The sequence below is a fragment of the Papio anubis genome, chromosome 14, assembly GCF_008728515.1.
Source record: "Papio anubis isolate 15944 chromosome 14, Panubis1.0, whole genome shotgun sequence".
Classification (NCBI taxonomy): domain Eukaryota; kingdom Metazoa; phylum Chordata; class Mammalia; order Primates; family Cercopithecidae; genus Papio; species Papio anubis.
The window spans coordinates 96,966,718-96,983,831 of record NC_044989.1 but is presented as its reverse complement, the minus strand read 5'-3'; the positions used below and the strand labels follow the sequence as shown (position 1 = coordinate 96,983,831).

Below are 17,114 nucleotides of genomic sequence, written 5' to 3'. Positions count from 1 at the left end.
AGGGGGGCGGCAGCCCCGCTCTCCACCATTGAGGACAATCAGCCTTTTTCCCCTCTTGACCTCCTGCCCACTCAGCAAGGCGATAGAAGCACAAGTAATTATTAGGACTGATCCCCCTTTATTCTAGTTTAAGGAAGAAAAGGAGAAAGAGGTACAAGAAGCTACCCATGGAAGTGCTTTGAGGAAGTCATTTTGAGGAGTCTACAAATGACTAATCCTCCACACTGGTTAAGATAGAGGTCAAAGCAGAGCTGTGGTGGGAGCACTCATCTCTTAGGACAGCTAAGGAAGGCCACGTCTGCCTGTGTGGGGTGTGTCCCCAACTCTGGGGCTGACATGCTTTCCTCTCGTAGAATGTTCCAGAATTCCATGCATTTTAACACAGTTAAAACATTTTTACCTTAGGGCTTTTCTAGCATTTTTCATCACGCATAGGAAGAAATGTTTCCCATTCTGATTCAGTACTCACATGTGTGACTGAAGAAACAGTACTTACTGTAATTGTGTTCGATGCACTGAAATTTTCTACTTTATTCCCTTAAATTCAACACATACCTGTAGGCTGGTTGCAACCCATTAAAGTGGTTTTTATGATCCACTAGTGGGCTTTGAATCACAGTATGAAAAATTGTGTCTTCAATTTAAGGTATCAGCTAAGTTTTCCTAATGCACTCATCACAATCTGTTGTGGGAAATTAGTCTGCTGTTTTGAAAGAAGAGAAGAATTGTAAGACAAGAAGAAAGGTGAAGATGATGGGTTTTGCCCATTAGGGCTGTCATGCTGTCCAGGGGTGAGGGGTGAGGGTAGTGAGTGTCCCAGGAGTGGAGGAGGCAGTGGCAAGGCAGCTGGGGGCAGGGCAGGTTATGCAAGCTGTGCTCCCTAAGACTGGACGGTCTTAAGAGTTCTAACGGGTCTTTGAATTCATTTAGTCTGATTTCCCACCCATTCAAGGAATGAAAAAGGTATTTTGTCTGCATTTATACTTTATTTTTTTCAGAGGCACAGGGATGCTCTAAAAACGGTTATTTCAGAAGGAAACCTTCTACTCTTCTCGTTATCTTTTGTGTCAGTGGTACTTGCGCATTTTTTGGTTTTGTTTGATTTTAGAGACAGGACCTCACTCTGTTGTACAGGCTAGAGTGCAGTGGAGCGATCACGGCTCCCTGCAGTCTGGAACTCTGGCTCAAGCCATCCTCCCACCTCAGCCTCTCCAGTAGCTGGGCCCATAGATGTGCACCACAGGTGGCTAATTTTTTTTTTTTTAATTTTTTGCAGACACAGGGTCTTGCTATGTTGCCTAGGCTGGTCTCAGACTCCTGGCCTCAAGCAATCCTCCCACCTGGGCCTCTCAAAGCCTGGGATTCCAGGCGTGAGCCACCGTGCTGGCCCTGTGACGTTTTTATGGGTAAAATAGATCAGTTTAAGTAGTTCTCAACTTTAAGTAACTTCACAACTACAGGAGGCAGCTGCCAGCAACCTTATTTTTCTGATGGTAATTACAGTTTGTAAGCACTGTCCATGTGTCCCCTTGTATTTAACCACCAGAGAAACTGCGTGGAAATCCCGGTAGACTAGGGAGTGGGGTGGTGCCCAAGTGCCCCGCGCCACTGAGCCTTGCTGTGTCTCCACAGGCCTTGGCAAGACGCGCAGGAAGACCAGCGCGCGGGACGCGTCCCCCACACCCAGCACGGATGCTGAGTACCCCGCCAATGGCAGCAGCGCCGACCGCATCTACGACCTCAACATCCCGGCCTTTGTCAAGTTCGCCTATGTTGCCGAGCGGGAGGATGAGCTGTCCCTGGTGAAGGGGTCGCGTGTCACCGTCATGGAGAAGTGCAGCGACGGTTGGTGGCGGGGCAGCTACAACGGGCAGATCGGCTGGTTCCCCTCCAACTACGTCCTGGAGGAGGTGGACGAGGCAGCTGCGGAGTCCCCGAGCTTCCTGAGCCTGCGCAAGGGCGCCTCGCTGAGCAATGGCCAGGGCTCCCGCGTGCTGCACGTGGTCCAGACGCTGTACCCCTTCAGCTCAGTCACCGAGGAGGAGCTCAACTTCGAGAAGGGGGAGACCATGGAGGTGATCGAGAAGCCCGAGAACGACCCCGAGTGGTGGAAATGCAAAAATGCCCGGGGCCAGGTGGGCCTCGTCCCCAAAAACTACGTGGTGGTCCTCAGTGACGGGCCTGCCCTGCACCCTGCGCACGCCCCACAGATAAGCTACACCGGGCCCTCGTCCAGCGGGCGCTTCGCGGGCAGAGAGTGGTACTACGGGAACGTGACGCGGCACCAGGCCGAGTGCGCCCTCAACGAGCGGGGCGTGGAGGGCGACTTCCTCATTAGGGACAGCGAGTCCTCGGTAAGTGCGCTGCGCCCGCAGCTCTGGCTGGAGGCAGTAAATGCGCCTTGCACAGTGGCTCTGTGTGCCGCGCCCATTTCACATTGTGTGAGTACACTAGAAAGGCGGGAGATGCAGATGAATGCAATTTAGTGTAATGTTTGCTACTCCGTGATTTCCTTGCATCTGTTTTGGGGATCGTGGGTGTCCATTTCTGGAGGTGGGAGGTTAACTGAAAACATGTTTGTAGCTGACAAAGGTGGTGCTGCTTCTCTCCGAAGATTCCCCCTCTTGTATTTTACAGACTCAAACGTCATTTTCTCTCCTGGTTGCCCATTGTGTGTAGGTAGAAGGCCCGAGTGATTTACTTTGTTTCTACTCGGTCTGTTTCCCAGAGAAAGCAATCTTTGCAAGACTGGTGGCCGGTTTCTGACACCGCCTTTTGTTGTTTGCTTGCTTTCTCTTTGTAAACCGTATAATCCCAAGGTCATTGCCACGGCAGGCAGCGCCACTGAGTTCATCTCTGAAAAGCTTTTAAAGCACTTACGAGATGAATTGAAAAGAAAACAAGGGTTCTTGAGAGAGATGAGTTTTGTGTGTGTGCAGTGAGTGGGAGATATGAAGCCACTGGACTGGGGCAGCAGACCCACTTCCAGGGGTGGGCAGGCTGGGGGCAGTGAGTTTCAGACGTGGGGGTGGAGCCTGCATCCCAGAAGGCAGCCTTTTCGTGTGTGAAGGAAATATTCGACCAGTTTTGCAAACGTCTTTACAAATACACCTTCTATAATCGAGAGACTTCCAAAACAAGCATTTAGGAGATAGAGTTTGATGTATTTGAATTGTATTGGTTCTAGTAGGCTTCAATTTCATTTTTAAATGCACACTGTAAGACTGGTAAGTATGTACTACCTGCTGCCCCTGCTGTCCTCTGAAAAGGTTACTGGCACAATAAATAAGTGCACATTCAGGAGTCCTGTTGACTGATCAGAGAGGCATTCAAAGCCCTCCAGAGAGAGGCAAGTGGGATCTTCTCCTCTTTGAGGAAGGAGCATCGCGGTGGTGGAAACTGGACTCCTTTGTGGTGTCATCAGTTTTGCGGAGCCTTAGATGTGCTTGGACGGGAATGCCAGCCTGAAAGCTAACTTCATCTGAAATCTGAACTCTTGAGATTTTCTTATCAAGTCACCAGAGTTTATCATTCCTGGCAAGACATCACATTGAATTGTTCTCACATGACGAGAGCTCTGTGCACCATTTCCTTTAGATCGGGTTTGAAGCCTTAAGCAAATTAAGGACAGCAGCGCTTTTAACTCAATTGAGCAGAAACTTAGAGAAAGTGCTGGAAAACCAATTACAATATTAAGTGCTTGGTCCAGAGTCCTCAAGGGCTAAGTATAATGCACAAAATATGATCTTGGCTTACAATGTTTGAGTTTGAAGAGACTTCTCAGAAGGAAGTCCTGCAGTGTGGAGACATTGCTCCCAGTCGTTCTTCTTTCTGCCTAAGATTTGGGGAGATGAAGAAAGACTTTAGAGAGCAGATGAAAAAGGTGTTCTCCAGGGTTGCTGGCCTTAGGGAGGACCTATGGCTTTTCTGTGGAACATGCACAGGTGGTCATTGCTGTCTGAATTCAGGGACCAGATTCCTTTGGATAAGGAGGGATGCATGCATTGGCTGGGTTTCATCTCAGAACTCTACACCCCACTGTCTCAGTTGCCTTGCATTGTTAGAGAATGAGTTACCTTTTTCAAAAGTACTAAAGCACTAATTGTTTGTATTTCCTTTTAACAATTTTTTAATTGGGGGCCTTTCAAGATGTTTTGCATTCTCTCCTAACTTAGAAAGTCAAGGAGCAACATGTATGATTCCAGGAATATAGGGTGGAAAGGGCTTTACTGGCACTTGCATCGGCTCTGCACACATAGCAGCACCGTCTTGGTCTGAGGCTCCACGTGGCCTGATGCTGTGCAGGGCAGCTTGTCCTGATGGATCTTGCCGTGACACAGGCCATTTTCAGCGGTTAGTGTGCATGCCTTGTGCCACGGGGATTCTACAAGAGCCCTGAGGTGTGTGGCTTCTTTTCTCCTGACCGCAGAACCGGGCCAGGTTTGCTGTGTTTCCTGTTCATGACCAAGGCTGTTCTCAGCTGTCATCTGTGACTGCCGGGGACCTGTCCTGGTGGACAAGTGGACAAGTCCTTTGCTTGTTTTTTTTTCCCCACCATCCGCTGCCTCCCCCAATCCCCATGTGTTTCCCTGCTCATTTTGCCATTTCTCAGGTTAGAGCTGGCTTTCACAGCCACCACCAGGCCACCAAGAGCCCTTAGGTTCATGGTCTGACATAATTCCTTCACAGCATGCCAGGATGGAAAGGTTTCAGCCTCCCTGCAGGACTCAGAGGCAGGCATCTTCATTTAATTTCCTTTTTTCTTGGAATCTTTGGGCCTGGACATTTCATTGAGGTTACCACATGAAGCCTGGCTTCTGGATAAGCACAGCTGTTTCTTTTGGAATGGATCTTCAACATGCGTATCAGTTTTTAAAATACCCTGAGTGACTGCAGTGTAAATGAGCTAGACCCTTGCTTGATGATATTGAGAGGTGCTTATTTCAGGGAGGCCAAACATTGCCACATCCTGCGCTATCCACTATCAGTAAGTGCTGGGTATTTCAGAAGTATCTGTTGGATATGTTAGATGAATCAGTGAACTAACAAATGAACGAACCTGTTGGGCCCTCTTTCCTGTCCTGAACTTCAGTGCCTACTGCTTGTTCTTCCCTTTCTTCTTCCTCCCTCGCTCTCCTCTCTCATCTACAATTGTCGTTTATCCTTAGCAGCTAAAGGTGATATATTGTTGGTGCTTATTCTCCATATTTCATTATCATACCTTCAGCTGTGAGCTATACCTGCTTAAATCCAGAAAACTCAGAAATCCTACTCACCCTGTGTGTGTCCCTCGTAAATCCTTTTCTATTTTGTCCACATTGATGCTATGGATGTGGCTAGAAAGCTGTACTTAAAATGAACAGTAACCCTTTACTGGGTTTCTGGTAAACTGTACAGGTTGTCAGTATTTTATTAATTGCTGCATCCCCCATCCTTGTAAAGGTTGTTCAGAAAGTGACAGATCACAACTAGGATATGGTTGGAAAAGGTGCACAGCTGGCCTGGGTGACTTGCTGGACAGCATCAGCCACAAGTCTGGGAAGCCATTTTCCTCTGTAAGATTTTAGATACCGAAGAGGTCATGTATTTATTGTGTCCTGCAATAATATTAGATACTAATATTGTCATACAATACATTTGTTTCCAATAGAGAAAAACTCTCCTGCTAAGGATAATTTAATGCACATATTGGCCATACTAAAAGTCAATGGATGTTTCATTTCTCTTTTTAAAAATACATTAAAAGAGTTTGGCCAGGAAATTAATTAGAATAGTTCCTTTCTGTATTTTCAAAGTTATATTTCTTATAGAAATTATAACTTCTACCCAAAACTCTTATTTGCAGGCAATTTCATCATTCCATTTCTCTAAATAATGATTCTCAGACTGTGTACTGTGTATCAGAATCGCCTTGAGGCTTGTTAAAACAGAAATTGCTGGGTCCTACCTGCAGTGGTACTGATTCAGGAGGTCTGGGGCCCAAGAATTTGCATTTCTATTAATAACACGTTTCTTGGTGGTGATGCTGCTGCTTTGGGGACCACACTTTGAAAACCCTTGATCCCTATGATGCATTCCTGGTGGTTTTATACATTCTTGCGACTGTTGTTAAAACCATTTCTGCATAATACTACATTTCCAAAATTATAAAACTATTGTCACAAAGCTGACCTTCATTTAGAACTATAGCTTTTGTTGAGTGGAATTTATCTCTTGAAGTGTATTTCTGTTGAGTTTTTTGGGGTTTTTTGTTTTGTTTTGGTTTTGGTTTTTTTGTTTTTTACTGTTTAGAGTTTGAAAATAAACTTGCTGTGTTTCTGCTGGTGAATTGGAAGGAGGCAGATTGTCAGAGCAAAGTGAAAATTGCTTCCAGGGTTTCATGGTTAGGCTCTGTGATCTGTAGGTGTTTCTTCATAAATGAGTTAATGTTAAGATGACTTAACCTTAGGTTGCTATGAGCAGTGCCTGTAGGCATCCTTCCAGTTTCAAAGATAACAAGTTATTTTTAATTGCCAGGCTTTTTGCCCAGTACAAAATGGAAGTTTTAAGCCTGGATTTTTGTAATAGTTCTAATTTTAAGCATATTTAACTCTTGAAGCTGGAAGGGCCTGCAAGACCATGCAGTGCAGGCTGTTATCTCGAAGTTTAGTGCTCATCACCTGATTCTGATTCTGCCTCCTCATTCTGGCTGGCTCTTCAATGCTGACCTTGAAAACACACCAAGCAATGCATCATTTACTGGGATCTGTGAACACAGGCGTCTTACTAAAAGCTAGTGCTTTTAATACAATCAGTAGCAAACCTGGTCAGTAAGAGGTTCATAATTTCTTTCGGGACCATGGCTCTTGGTTTTTCCCAGAAGGTGGAGTTGTGCTGGCCTCGTTCTGGGAGCTCTCCACAGTTGTCACGCACTGGGGTTAAAATTGCAGCTGTGGCTGCAAAAAAATCCGTGACTATGTTGTCTTATAGATTTAGACATCTCTTTGGTTTACAGAACACCGTTGTGTTACAGTGTCCTACAGTGTTGAGTAGAGTAACATATTGTGCAGGTTTGTAGCCTGGGAGCAACAGGCCATACATTATAGCCTAGATGTGTAGTAGGCTGTACCATCTACGTTTGTGTAAGTTCACCCTGATGTTTGCGCAATGACCAAATCGCCTGATGATGTATTTCTGAGAATATATCCTGTCATTAAGCCATACATGGCCGTGTGTGTATACGTGTATATAGATATACACACACGTATAAATATACATATATATACACACATATATGTAAAATGGCCCTTCTGGTAGGTGTGAAGTGGTAGCTCACTGTGGTTTTGATTTGCATCACCACATAACTTTTAATCTCGGCTTTACGTTTTGCTTGTCTTCATTCAGGGGGCATGTGTCTCCCCTTTTGAGTTGTATTTCTGTGTGGGGTCTCTCATTTATCTGGGGATGTTTCTCATGGCACTATTACTAAGCATTTCTTTAACATGACCTCTGTAGCATGGCAAGAGCAGCACAGAGTAACAAAATAGAGTTTCAGATCCCTGTGGAGTTGATAACACAGAAAGCAATTTAAATTAGTTCATTGTAATAACTGGTGGTGGAGTCATTTGCAAACTGGTCTGCTTACCCATCTTCCTTACTGCATTGCATTTTAGCATTTAAAAAATCACATCTGCAGTATAGTCATTGGAAGTATAACAGAGTCAAGCATAGATGCTGCCACAAGCGAGCAGGAGAATACCCATGTATAATTTTCTTCAGCCACCATCCATGGCAATAATTCCAAAGTGTGGTTCCTACACCAGCAGCATCAGCATCACCAGCGAACTTGCTAGAATGCAGATTGCCCCAGCTTGCTGACTTCGAATCTCTGGGGTAGGGCTCTGCAACCTTGGTTTGAAGAAGCCCTCTGAGTCCTTTTTTTCTTCCAAATCCTGAGAACCTATGAACCCCTGAATAATTCCGATGCTCCAATTTGAGAACCACTGCATTGTGGAGTATGCACTTGATTCAAGCCCTTATGCGTACTGTTTGTGTAATATGGTGAAATTCTGACTTAAGTTGTCACTCAGTCACATCAGGTATGACACTGTGGAAAGACAAAGAATAACAAGGACAATATTCTAAAGGCCTATACGGTGAGGTGTTACATGTGACTTTGGGAAATACATTTGAGGATGGGGAGGGATAAACACACACATGCATACTAACTGGAAAGTGACCAGGGAATGCTCCGTTTTCCTAGATTAGGTAGATGGGACTTGGAGGGCTGCTCTATAGTTGATGATTGATTTTTCATTTATGTAAATAAGATGACTTCCAAAGTTAATGAGATGAATATTTGAACATGTCAGTGTGGACTGGCTTCAGGCCTGCAGAGTAAATATTTTATAGAGTGAACATTGATAGGAGAATAGGAAATGCTGGTGAGACTCATCACACTTGGGGCAAGGAAGAGAGAATCTGATGTAAAAACAAAGAGCGCTGGGTCACCTGACAGCTAGCAGCGTAAGTATAGACAGGAGTTATTTTGATTAAAAGAAGGCTACCTCAGACAACTAGGGAGGTGACCGAATAGAATGGTAAAACTGAAAGGCAGTTTTTCTGAGATAAAAACAGAGAAACTGTTAATCAGTGGATCATGATTTGCCTGTAACCCATTTGTTCTCACTTTTGGGAGGTAAATGAACCACTTCTGTGGATAGAAGAGTGCCTTCTGTAAAGAAGTAAAAGGATAAAAACATGTCTTTACCAAAAGAAGAGAATGATACAACTTGTGATAAGAAACCAACAGGATGACCTCTCTCTGGGAGTAGAAGGAGACGTGCAGATTATTGATGCTTGGAGACTTCAGCGTGGCTGGAGATCAGTCCAGGGTCTGTGTGGGAGGCCTGGTGAATCACACAAAGGGCATTTCTACCCTCATCTTTTCATAAAGTCCAAAGTGAAAGATAAGGAGAAGTTTTAAGGTTTAAAGAACCAAAAGGACCTGGAACAAGGCCCCTTCCTCCCATTTCCTCCTGACCATTGTGCTTAGAAGAAAATCACATGAATACGTAAGCTTTCAGGGATGGAGGAGGAAATAAAGGATATTAAAGTCTGTCCTCGGCCTTCGTTTTTTTTTTTTCCTTCTATGAGAAAACAATGATTAAATCTTGAGAGAGGGAGAGGCGTATCTGATCAGGACATCTGTTTTATAAATTGCAAAGGTGCTTTTCAGCAAGTATTTGAGGCAATGGATCAAGCTGGTGAAGCCGTAGAGATGGGATCAAAGAGTGTGCTCTCTACTGTTCTTTTCTAAAAGTACCCACTTACCGCAAGCACAAATTGCAAAGAGATGAGGTGTAAGAATTACCTGAAGGCATGAATAATGGAAGAGGTAGTCAAAATTAGAAAATTTTAAGTCTGCACGTTTGTGGCACACCAGATACTCTGAGTCCGGTGTGGGGATGTGGAGTTAAATTGGGTTCTTGCACTTAGTTATATTCAAACGTAGACTCTAAAGCCTAAACAAAAACAACGGTGATCATAGAGGCTCCGAGAGAGGTTGGTTTTCCAACCAACCTGTTAATTGTCCTTAGATTCTACTTGGAAAATGACTGTCTGAAAAGAAGGGTCGAATGAATGGGTTGTACTAATTGTTCCTTCTCCAGAACCGTTGATTCAAAAACTATGAGAATAGAAAAATCATTCCTTAAAAGAAATACTCATAGAAGGACATAACAGGAAGAAGTGGTCTGATGTTTGAAAATTTGAAGAATTTGCCCAGTAATCAGCACAGAGAAATTACTATATATCAAGTAAGTACAGCGTTTGGAGATGGAAAGTGTAGGAAATGTGGACAGTGGGAGGTAGCACAAAGGTGGCAATTAAAGAGGAGAAATCAAAGGGCAGATGTTTCAAAACCCGGGGACTGAGTCTAGTTAGGTTTTAGTCCAACCACAGAAAATCTTAATGAGTGTCGTGTCCATCTATGACGGCTTAAAAAGATGTCCATAAATTCTTTACTACTCTTTGCTTCAGAAAGTAGAGCCTGACCCTCTTCCCATGAGCATGGGCTGCACTGAGCAACTCACTTCTAATGACCAAGATGTGGCAGAAGCGATGGAGGGCAGCTTCCGAGACGGGCATTGTGGGTGGCTCTTTGCTCTCTGTTGATATAGGGTGAGCCAGCTGCCATGTTGAGAGTACATTCAGGCAGCCCTACAGAGGCCCCCGGGGGTTCATGTGAGCAGACCGCCTTGGAAGTAGAGTCTGCATCCCCGATCGAGCCTTCAGATGACTGCAGCCTCAGCCAGCATTTTGACTGCATGTTTCAAAACTGTGTTAAGATTCTTTGACAAACTTAAATGTAGAGTACTCTGCCATACTATCAGTACTCGTACTTGTTGAGGAATGAGTGTGGCGTGGTCCTTTTTCATCTGATTTCTTGAAGTCTGTTCTAGAAAGCCAACCATGGAAGGACTACAACAGATGAGAACGGGACTGATGGAGTTGCTTTCATGGGAATCATTCCCTGGCGCCCTCTGGAGGCAGAGTTGTTTTGGGTCAGGAGTAACTCCGCCTCCATCAGATGCAGGGACTGACTCACTTTGAAAGGAAGAGACCATACAGCAGTGTCCCAGCTGTCCCTTCAGGGGAAATTCCCTATGAGAGATGCCTGGAGCAGAGCCAGAGTCCTCAGGACAGAATCGGAAAGGTATCTGCAGACTGGCACTCCCTCCATCATGGGCTGCTTTGCCCATAAATCGCATTCCCATCTTTTTCTGGTGACCAAACATTTGTTGATGGGCTCCAGCACTGCCGATGTTTGTTCCAGATTTTCTTTCTTCCAGTTCTCAAACTGCATCAGAATCCCCTGCAGGGCTTATTTAAAACACACGGTGCTAGAGGTTAAAACACAGATGACTGGGCTCCACCCCAGAATTTCTGCTGCAGCAGGGTTGAGGCAGAGCCTGAGAATTTGCATTTCTTTCTTCTTTTTTTTATTTAATTAGTTTGAGATAGGGTCTCACTCTGTCATCTAGGCTGGAGTGCAGTGGCGCTATCATACCTCACTGTAGCCTTGACCTCCCGGGCTCGAGTGATCCTCCCACCCTGACCGCCCAAGTAGCTGGGACCACAGGTATGCACCACCACACCTGGCTAATTATTTTAAATTTTGTGTAGAGATAGGGTCTCACTATGTTGCCCAGGCTGGTCTTAAAGTCCTGGCCTCAAGTAATCCCACCACCATGGCGTCCCAAAGGGCAGGTATTACAGGTGTGAGCCGCCATGGCTGGCCCCTGAGAATATGCTTCCTAACCAGTTCCCAGAGGATGCTGATGCTGCTGGTCTTAAGAGCACACTTGGAGAACATCTTAACTAGTTCATCTTCACACTTCACTTAGAGGTGTTCAGTGGTAACATGTAACGGTGTATGTTAGTATATAGATTGGTCTTTTTCAGAAAATCTACTCAGTTTAAATCAAAGAGCACTCCCCAACTTTTAGCACTCCTGCTTGGCATAAATTGGTTCTACATCCTTAACTTTAAGGTTTCTGGTCAGGAGCACACAAAATTAAAAATTACCTCTTCTGCTGTGAAAATTTTATTGCTGCAACTCATGCGTGCATACAGGCACACACACACACCATGATGTTAAATTAAGGAGCTTGAATTAAAGGCAAATTTCCCTTATGTAGAAAGTCATCTGTTGATCATTTGGCTTAATTAAAATTGGGAGTATCATATATTTACCATGATTCACTCCCATACTGCCTCCACTAAAAATGATGCCACTTTATCTCTAAGTTGAGCCTGGCTTATAGTAAACTCTGTGAGACTGCCCTTCATGTTTTCCTAAAGGCACAAACTTCTAGTACAGGATATACATCTTTACAGAATATTAATCATCTATAGGCTGAGGCCTAATCTGAGATTAACCTTCTGGTTTCTTCCTGGAGTTTCATCCAGGAGCATGCCCTGGGCCTCACATGGTGATGAGATGGGGCTTTTCCCCTCAAAGGTTTGTTCTTATTTGGTCTATTTGGGACAGAGGTATGCATAAATACAAACTATGCTTACAATTGTTCCTTTCATTCTTTTCTGTTAACAGCTGTGGCTGGTGGGTGAGCCCAGCTGCCTTGCACAATTCGAGTCTTCTCAGGCACTCATTCCCCTGAGTTGTCATTGGTATAAATGGAGTGATTCCTTGTTTTGCAAGGGTTGCACACTTCTTATCAAACATACTTGGGCTTTTGCGAACTCTGTAATAGACAATGGCCTAGGCCTTTGTTAACTGTCTCAGGTCCTGCTGGGAGGTCGCAGAGCGGGGTCGAACTGCTGGACCCTCAGAGCAGGAAGTTCCTGGGCTTTGAGAAAAGCAGAGAGCTGGTCTGGGAATTCCATGAAAAATTTCAGATGTTAGGCTGTGGTCCTGCCACTGGCCAGGCATGAACCTGATGCTACCTACCAAGCCAGTGGGTAGAGGATTTACCCTGTTTGGGGTCAGTGAGGCTTCTTAACAGCGGGATAGCCTTTGAGCTGAGCCTTAAGGGAACAGTTGATCATGAGGAGACAGAGGATGGCCCCAAGAACACCATGAACAGGAGTGACATTGGGACTGGGGGTGGGAAATCCTTTAGTCTGATGGATTGGAACCACAGGCAGGGGCCAGTTGGGTACGTGAATTTTACTCTCGGGCCCTTGAGGGGAAACCAGACTCCCTCCTCCACTCCACCAGCCACACTGCCTCTTTAGTGCCACAGAACAGGACCTGCTTCCCTTTCTTCACCAAGGTGCCAATTTCCCGAGCAGTCTCTACCAGCCCTGCCTCGGAGAGCACAGGCTCAGCTCCACATTGTCCAGAGGGCTCTCCTGCCCCCCAGTGCATACTTGTGTGTGCACACACATTCATACATTCATACACATGCACTCACACGCTACACATACTCTCACACACCCTCAATACTCACATACTCCCTCTCATATCTGCACACGCTCACACACAGAGCTCTGGTACCTCTTGCTCCTCTCTCATGCAACTCTGTTTGTTGTTGTTGTTGTTTTCTTTTTTTTTTTTTTCATAGAACTTACTGCCCTGTGCAGCCATCTGTCCACCTCTATTTATCTGCTCCCCACACTGGATTGTCACAGAGCATATGTCCTGCATGCACACACACGTATCCAGGGTACCGCCTGCCTGGCATGTGTTAGTAACTAATTGTTATTCATTTAATGAATTGATCAAAACTTGATATTTTTGTACAAAGAATATTTATCATTTAGTATCTTCTTTCCTGCATGTTTTTCACCAAATGAGATAAAAGACCTCTCTCTCTCTCTCTCTCTCTCTCTCTATATATATATATATATATATACACACACATTTTTTTTGTTTGTTTTTGAGATGGAGTTTCGCTGTTGTCGCCCAGACCAGAGTGCAGTGGCGTGATCTCGGCTCACTGCAACTTCTACCTCCCGGGTTCAAGCGATTCTCCTGCCTCAGCCTCCCAAGTAGCTGGGATTACAGGCATGTACCACCATGCCTGGCTAATTTTGTATTTTTAGTATAGATGAGGTTTCACCATGTTGACCAGGCTGGTCTCAAAGTCCTGACCACAGGTGATCCACCTGCCTCAGCTGCCCAAATTGCTGAGATTACAGGCGTGAGCCACTGCACCTGGCCAATAAAAGATGCATTTTGATTAAAATAATGACATGTTTCTAAAATATTCTGAAATGTAAGGCACTGACATCACAGAATTTAAATATTTTTCAATAAAATCTATAATCAAACCATAGTTCAGCTTCCTCTGGGATATTGTGAACTAAGTTTAAAATGCATCTGGAATTTTCCACTGCTGTTCATATTTTCAAAAGCTTAGAATTAGAAAAATTAGCCAGGCGTGGTGGCACATCAGGAGGCCGAGGCAGGAGAATCTGCTTGAACCCGGGAGGCAGAGGTTGCAGTGAGCCAAGATCGCACCACTGCATTGCAGCCTGGGCAATAAGAGCTAAACTCCATCTCAAAAAAAAAAAAGAATTAGAAAAATTTTGACGTCTTAATTTCTAATAGTGTTAGACATCAGAAATAGTAAAATTTCTAGCCACTGCCTGCATACAAACCACTCTTAATAAATTCCCAATTTATCAAAAAATAGTTTGGGAAATGAAAAACAGCAAATTTCTTCAGCAGTCAGGGCAACACTGTATATTCCATAATGAGTTTGCACTTTTCAAATAACTAAAACGCATTTAGCACTGAAACTGGGCTAAGCAGAATTTATTTTTTCTTTGGTTCAGAATTTCAGAATCATGGACTGCCTCCAGGTCTTTCTGAACATCAGATGCCGTTCTAGATATAAAACAGAGACCTGGCCGGGCGTGGTGGCTCATGCGTGTAATCCCAGCACTTTGGAATGCTGAGGCGGGGAGGTGGGGCAATCACCTGAGGTCAGGAGTTCAAGACCAGCCTGGCCAACATGGCGAAACCCCGTCTCTACTAAAAATACAAATATTAGCTGGGCGTGGTGGCGGGCGCCTGTAATCCCAGCTACTCCAGGAGAACGGCTTGACCCTGGGAGGCGGAGGTTGCAGTGAGCCAAGATTGCGCCACTACACTCCAGCCTGGGCAAAAGAGTGAAACTCCGTCTCAAAACAAACAAAAAACCAGAGACCCAGCGTTTGAGCAATGGGTGGTTTGGATTTAGACACACAGGAGATGTGGATGGATTTAGACACAGCTCCCAGCTGTGGGCCTGGCTGTAACTGTGTTCTGTTTCCTCCCCAGCCCAGCGACTTCTCCGTGTCCCTTAAAGCGTCAGGGAAGAACAAACACTTCAAGGTGCAGCTCGTGGACAATGTCTACTGCATTGGGCAGCGGCGCTTCCACACCATGGACGAGCTGGTGGAGCACTACAAAAAGGCGCCCATCTTCACCAGCGAGCACGGGGAGAAGCTCTACCTCGTCAGGGCTCTGCAGTGACGGCGCCCCGGCCCCACACTCGCCTCCCGGGCCCCACGGTGGAGCTGCCCGCCCGGCCTTGTGGCAGAGGCTCCTCCCGTGGGGGCGGCGGCCCCGACGGCTTCTCCGCGAGTCTCTTCTTTATGTTCAGGTCGCTTGGTCGGTTTGTCTCCCATTCGCCATCCAGGCCTAACACCCACACTCGAACCCACCCGGCCGGCCAGCTTTAGAGGAGGGGAGGAGAGAGGGGCGAGTTCACATTATTCCTTTTCCATCGGAAACGGCGCTCGTGCATTCAACTCGTTCCCGCTCATGGAACCCCTCTTTAAAAAGACGCAGGGCACCTGTGAGCGCAGGAGCGAGCCTCAGGCCACCCAGCGGCAGCACCCGCGTCCTGGGCACTCTGCGTGCTGGGCAGAGCAGGTGGGCCCCAGTCCTAGCAGCCCTCGCCCGTGTCCTGTGCCCTTACATGGCTCCCGGACTCTGCAGGGAGCCGACACGTTTGCTGATAGCAATACTGGAACCACCAGGTGCGATGGCAGTGAGGAAACTGCCCAGTGCCTTTGGGGCTGTGCTTGCAATAAAGAATTTCCTGGAAAGGCAGTCTGCAAAAGAGGGAACCGGTGACGCAGAAAGACAGATGTTTTGGTAATTTACCCCAAATGTGCCATCCACATAGTGCTTTTTCCTCTTGCCCTTCGGCTTGTTTGAATCTCACAATTATGTATTTAATTCTCAAAGAAATATGTATCTGTAGCCGTTTGTTGACACTAATACAGATGATTAAGGAAAACAGCTGGTCTTTGGGGAAGGGAGCTACCAACACTTTATACACACACACACGTGCGCGCACACACACACACACACTATATATATATATATTATTTACAGGGAAATTTTTCAGGGTTTACAAAAGAGTATGTGATTGGTAGTAAGAGACACAGAATGTTTATGAAGAAATTGCATTTTCTTTTTCCTTTACATTTGAACTTCTTTATAGTTTAAATATACCGTCTTGAGATGGCACATTCCTACGATTGAAGAAGGGGTCTTGAGATCCCCTAAACTTGCATACCCAGTTTTTTGGATATTGTAATAAAAAAAAAAGTATTATGACAAGGCTCTGTGTGTATTTATCTTCGGGAAAACTCCGGCTCAATCATGGGAGAGTAATTACTGAAGCTTTCACTCATTGCGGAGTGGGAATCATTTTTAAAGAAGAGCTTAACATTTATTACTTGTGTGTCTTCATTTTCTACCCCCACATTTTTGTATATTGACATAATGAGTTTTAATTAGTGAAACTCCACAGGAACCCAGAATCTCAAGCTTGCTCTGAACTTTGCTCTTTGGAAAGCATTTGTTTAGAAATATGTTGCTGCACTCTTGGCAGCCAGCGCACTCACAGCGTGTGTCCCCCATGGCTGACTCTCAATTTGTCCTCTCGATCAGGAGCATTTATATTGATGCGCCAGGCCTTGGGGCTGCAGAGTCACATGACTTGGCATTTGTGCCCTCCTAGGTCAATCACGTATCAAGCGCTCCCTCTGTGCCATGCGCTGCGCTCCCATTTGTTCCTCATCAAAGCTCCATGAGGCTCATCCCCATTTTATAGATGGGGAAAGTGAGGCCCACAGGCAGTGCACCCAACACATGGCTGCTGTGTGGTGGAGCCAGAATACACAGCTAAGGATCTGCACCAGCGCTGGACCCTTCCAACCCCAGCCTAGGGAGGCGTTCAGGAGAAGTGACGTGTTGCACACTTACTCTGCCATGAGAGTTACCTGTGAGGAAAGTCTATCTTTTGGTTGCCTTAGATTATAATAAATTAGAAGTCTGGTGTCTTATACCTGGGGTTGGTGGCACCCAGTTATTGTGAATAGACATTCAGGTGAGGGAGATCATTACATGAGACAGAATACATCCAGGGAAAAACCAGTAGTTCCAGACTCTTTTGGTCCTCTGCCTGTGGGAGGTCAAGATTAGTATTTTTGTATTAAGGAACCAGCACCCCAGGATGTCAGATGGACCAGTGGAGGGTGAGTTGATAGTCCCATGATGAACCACTAGTCAGAGTGGGAGGTCCAGGGAGGGTCCCCATGTGGCTTGAAGTGTGGCCACTGATGCTCTGGCCAGGCGGGTCAGTGCCATCAACCTTCCTGCTTGTCCG

General features: G+C 45.7%; 1 protein-coding gene across 9 annotated transcripts in view; it reads left to right on the top strand.

Annotated features, from left to right (window-relative positions):
- Positions 1-16,063, top strand: part of NCK2 (NCK adaptor protein 2) — a 151,157-nt gene extending 135,094 nt beyond the window's left edge. For 5 of the 9 annotated variants that reach the window (XM_009184879.4, XM_009184880.4, XM_009184876.4 and 2 more), the window contains 2 exons: positions 1,633-2,354; positions 14,771-16,063. In XM_009184879.4, the coding sequence (XP_009183143.1) occupies positions 1,633-2,354; positions 14,771-14,965 (917 nt within the window). In that variant the 3' untranslated portion in view covers positions 14,966-16,063. Of the gene's footprint in view, positions 1-1,632; positions 2,355-9,650; positions 10,556-14,770 lie in introns of those variants that run through there. The other 4 variants (XR_004178354.1, XM_031655397.1, XM_009184881.4 and 1 more) reach the window with 4 other exon arrangements.
- Positions 16,064-17,114: the final 1,051 nt, after the last annotated feature.